Genomic DNA, 4,121 nt, shown 5'->3' on the forward strand with positions numbered 1-4,121 from the left:
GGGGCGGTGGCGGGTTCATGCCGGGGACTGCACCAGGCGACGCCGCCGCATTTTTTCCCGCGTGTTGCCGGTGACTGGACTTGCTCCTGCGGGTTTTCTAACTTCGCCTCGAGGGCGGTGTGCTTTCAGTGCCACCGGGCGAAGTCGGAGCCTCCTCTCGTCGGTACTGAGCCGCGGACGGTGGTGGACGCGCAGCAAAGTAGCTTCAGGCGGGGTGACTGGATGTGTGCCTGCGGGGCCCACAACTTCGCGAGGCGGGAGGTCTGTCTGTCGTGCGAGGCTCCGCGGAGGTTAAATGACAGGCAGCGCGAGGGGAACGGCCCGCAACTGCTCCCCGGCGACTGGATGTGTAAGAAGTGCAGTGCGCACAACTTCCGCTCACGCAGGGAGTGTCTGCGGTGCGGATGGAAGCCCGTCGCTGCGCACCCCACCGGCGCCGCCGACGCAAGCGCCGACCATCCCACCGGGTCCGTGCAGCCACAGTGGACGTGTTTAACGTGTCATACCGTCAATGAAAAGCAGGCCAATTTCTGTGAGGTTTGCGGCAGCGTGCCTGCGACCCCAGCAGCCTCGGCGCCGTCGGCCCCAATCTCTGCACGGCGCGACGACTGGCACTGTGGCCAGTGTGGCTTCCTCAACTTTTCGTCAAGGGCAAAGTGCAAAAATTGCGGGACGCCGTCTGCAAAGGCGGGCAGCTCAACGGACTCCTCCCTTTGGGTTTGCAAGTGTGGCTACAAGAACTTCAGGGACCGTGAGTCATGCCGTGATTGCGGGGCCGCGAAGCCGGCAGGGCCGTAGGGGAACCGACGTTTAAGGGGCCGTCCCTCCCTCGCGGTTTCCATTCAGGAGGCGGAGTTCTCACGGACAGAAGAATGGCCAGCGTATGATACACACAGACACATATAAATAGGCATACCGTTCCTGTTTCCTTCACTCCTTCTGCTCATTTACTGCTGCTTCTGCGAGGGCGTGTGTGTGTTGTTGTTGTTTTTTGTTTGCTTTTTATCTTATTCAAGCTCAGTCCTCCACAACCCTGCTTTTTTTTTTATTCTTTTCCCTCCTCCCTCTCTCTCGCTCCTGCGAAAACAAAAAAAAAGATGCACACAAATGGGTGCGCTCCCACGGAGGGCTCGGTGCTGTCGTTACCGCCCTCCATGCCCCCCTGTGAACGGGCGACGATGCAGGCGGTGTGCGAGGCGCAGCGGCAGTACCTCACGGCTCACATCACGCAGTTGTACGCCAACACCAACCCGGCCGAGCTTTGGGGCAACATCGTGAAGTATCGGGAGCGCAACAACACAGACGCGCTCGACACAGTAGAGTCGTACGATGAACTGCGGTTATCCTACAATGGGTTTAGGAAGGTCGTCTATAGTCTTATTTTTCACGTTTCGCCCGAGGAGGAAAATCGGACGTCCGCGGAGGAGCGCGAGGCCAGGAAACGCCTCTACTTTAACCACCCCTTTCTGTCGCCGGCAACATTTCTCGCCTTTCCGCGCGCGGAGGACGGGACGATAGCCGCGGTTCCCATGTATGCCTTCGCCGCAAAGCGCCTGCTCCTGTACAGGATGCGGATAGAACTTGAGCTGGTGGCCAGAGTTTTGCCACCGGCGCTTCAGGACCCCGTCACGAGGGTTACGCATCTTTTGCTGTGCCCCCCCAGTGCGTCCTCCCCGCTCTCAAACGGGCTCACGCAGGAGGACATTGAGACGTTTCTGTACGAATTGTTACCCAATCTGCGACTGGTGCGGGATATGCCGCCCTGGATGCAGCCGTACTACCTTTGCCACGCCTCCAGAAAGTTTATGTTTATGTGCGACACGAGGCGCACAGGGGCGATATCTATTGAGAGCATGATGAAAAGCGACGTCTTTTCGGAACTTTTAAGGGTATTTGAGAGTGATGCGAACGACGCCATCGCCGTTTTCACGGAAGGCTGCGCAGTCGACGTGGCCGCCAACCTCGTGTCGCCGGATGCCGCAGAGGATGACACGATCCCGGCCCTTGTGTTGTTCTACGAGGGCGAAGGCAACGAAAAGGACGACATGTACATAGTGAAAACGTTGACGGATGACGTTGTCTTGAAGGTCCGTCGCAGCCAGCTGTACTGGAACTCTGGCTCCATCGACTTCCTCCAGCCGGACGTGCTCTGCATGGACAACTGGTTCTCTCTGGCTCTCATGGCCCGCATTTACGACCACTTCACGAGCCTGGACGTTGACGGGGACGGTGTCCTCACGGTGGATGAGCTCGCCCGCTACAGTGACGGCAGCTTCACCCGGCTGGTGATTGAGCGGGTCTTTGAGTGCCACGTCCCCCACAGCGGCAAGCGACACGTCATGGACTACAAAACCTATTTGGACTTTGTTATCGCCACAGAGCACCCCGCGACTCTTCCGGCGATGAAGTACATCTGGAGCATACTCGACCTCGAGGAGACCAAGTCGTTTGTGACGGTCGCAACACTGCGCTGCTTCTGCAAGGCGATCGCCAACGAGCTCATTGCGAACGGTCTCATGACAGACATTTCCGCGCAGTCTATTCTCTCAGAGCTGATAGACATGATAAACCCAAAGTGGCACGAGTGGGTTGAGCTGGACGATATCGTGCGTTCAGGCCACCAAGCCACTGTCCTTCCAATCCTTCTCAGCTACCGCAACTTCTACGCATACGATTGCCGCGAACAGACAGCAGCTGTCGCTAATGACGGGTACGCGTGAGCTGTGCCGTGAAATGGCTGTGGAAATACCTGAGTGATGCGGGGGTGTGTGAGCATAGAGTCGTGAGCACACTTAATGAAGAAGAGAAGGGTGGTGTGAGAGAGACAACTACAAGAGGATTTCATTTGGGACAAGAGTGTGCCACTAACGTTTATGATTATCACGTTCTTTCCTTGCTTTATTTTCTCTTTTTCTTTCTTCCTCTGTTCAACGACCTCGCTTGGGTTCATTTCTCACACACAAAGGCAGGGGTGCACGCATACACGCACGCACAAACGGCGGTGGATTCAAGATGGTGAACTACCCAAAGAAGAAGACGATGCACTGCCCCGATGCGCGCTGCAACGCGCACAAGAGCTTCAAGGTTGTGCAGTACAAGGCGGGCAAGGCACGTCTCTATGCGCGCGGTAAGCGGCGTTACGACCGCAAGCAGTCCGGTTATGGTGGTCAGACGAAGCCCATCTTCCACAAGAAGGCCAAGACGACAAAAAAGATTGTCCTGAAGCTCCAATGCTCTAGCTGCAAGTCCATCGTGCAAAACGTGCTCAAGCGCACGAAGCACTTTGAGCTGAACGACAAAAAGAAGACAGGCAACAAGGATCCCACGTGGTAGGCCCCGCCATTTGTTTCGTTTTTTTCCCCTTTTTTTTCTCTACGCATGTGTTTCGTATTCTCTTTTTTTTCGGCCCCCTGGAGGTTGGGGCTATGGAAAGGAGTGTGCCCGCCGCTTGTTTTGCTGAGCTTCTCACCTAACGGCGTTCACACATTTTTCCTTTTTTCCTCTTCTGTGTCGCCTGCCGGCGACGGCAGCTGCGCGGTGCCATATTCAGCCTTTACCCACAGACTCACAAGTCTCCACGGCCGGACCCATGTTTCGTCTCTCGTATTGCCTCCTGGCACGCCCCGCCCTCCGCAAGGGGGCCGTAAAGGTCGCCAAGGCAGCGAAGGTGCTGCCTGTCAAGGGCCTGGCGCAGCCTGCCGCCTCGGTCCTTAAGGCCCCCGTTGCGCCGCCGCTCGAGATGGTGCCCCCGAAGATGCCGTCGCTTGACATTGTCCCGCCGTCGCACGCCGCCGTGAAGCCGGTGGGCTCGGGGAAGGGGAAGGTGAAGGTGAGGGCCGCGTCTCCCAAAACGCCAGCAAAGAAGCCGGCCAAGGGCACCGCAAAGGTGGCGGGGGGCGCACCCCACAAGCCCGCGAAGGCAAAGCCAGTGGCGTCGAGGTTGGGCGCGAAGAAGCCGATGAAGCTGCGGCTGGCTAGCAAGCCAAAGGCGAAGGCGAAGGCGAAGGCAAACACGAAGGGGACGTCGAAGGTTTCCAAGGCAGCGAAGCCGAAGGCCCCCAACACGCGACGGAGAAGCCAAGGCGCAAGTGAGCTAACCGGAACTTCGTGTGCGGCTAGCC

The 4,121-nt window shown here is 57.8% G+C and overlaps 4 protein-coding genes across 4 annotated transcripts in view; all 4 read left to right on the forward strand.

Annotated features, from left to right (window-relative positions):
• The window catches only part of Tco025E_06350 (uncharacterized protein), a gene marked incomplete at both ends in the record, with an annotated part of 1,371 nt that extends 573 nt beyond the window's left edge, over positions 1–798 (forward strand). The window contains one exon of the mRNA XM_029373228.1: positions 1–798. This exon is cut by the window's left edge and continues 573 nt beyond it. Within this exon, the coding sequence (XP_029226682.1) occupies positions 1–798 (798 nt within the window).
• A 356-nt stretch (positions 799–1,154) lies between these two features.
• On the forward strand, positions 1,155–2,720 carry Tco025E_06351 (uncharacterized protein; the record flags this gene model as incomplete). Its single annotated transcript, XM_029373229.1, has 1 exon — positions 1,155–2,720. One exon carries the CDS (start codon positions 1,155–1,157, stop codon positions 2,718–2,720), a length of 1,566 nt encoding a protein of 521 aa, XP_029226683.1.
• A 292-nt stretch (positions 2,721–3,012) lies between these two features.
• Tco025E_06352 (60S ribosomal protein L44) lies at positions 3,013–3,333 on the forward strand (the record flags this gene model as incomplete). The annotated part of the gene is made up of 1 exon (XM_029373230.1): positions 3,013–3,333. One exon carries the CDS (start codon positions 3,013–3,015, stop codon positions 3,331–3,333), a length of 321 nt encoding a protein of 106 aa, XP_029226684.1.
• A 256-nt stretch (positions 3,334–3,589) lies between these two features.
• Positions 3,590–4,121, forward strand: part of Tco025E_06353 (uncharacterized protein) — a gene marked incomplete at both ends in the record, with an annotated part of 672 nt that continues 140 nt past the window's right edge. Inside the window, one exon of the mRNA XM_029373231.1 lies at positions 3,590–4,121. This exon is cut by the window's right edge and continues 140 nt beyond it. Coding sequence (XP_029226685.1) covers positions 3,590–4,121 — 532 coding nt within the window.

Source organism: Trypanosoma conorhini, assembly GCF_003719485.1.
Source record: "Trypanosoma conorhini strain 025E chromosome Unknown Tco_14.4_contig_00424, whole genome shotgun sequence".
Lineage (NCBI taxonomy): Eukaryota > Euglenozoa > Kinetoplastea > Trypanosomatida > Trypanosomatidae > Trypanosoma > Trypanosoma conorhini.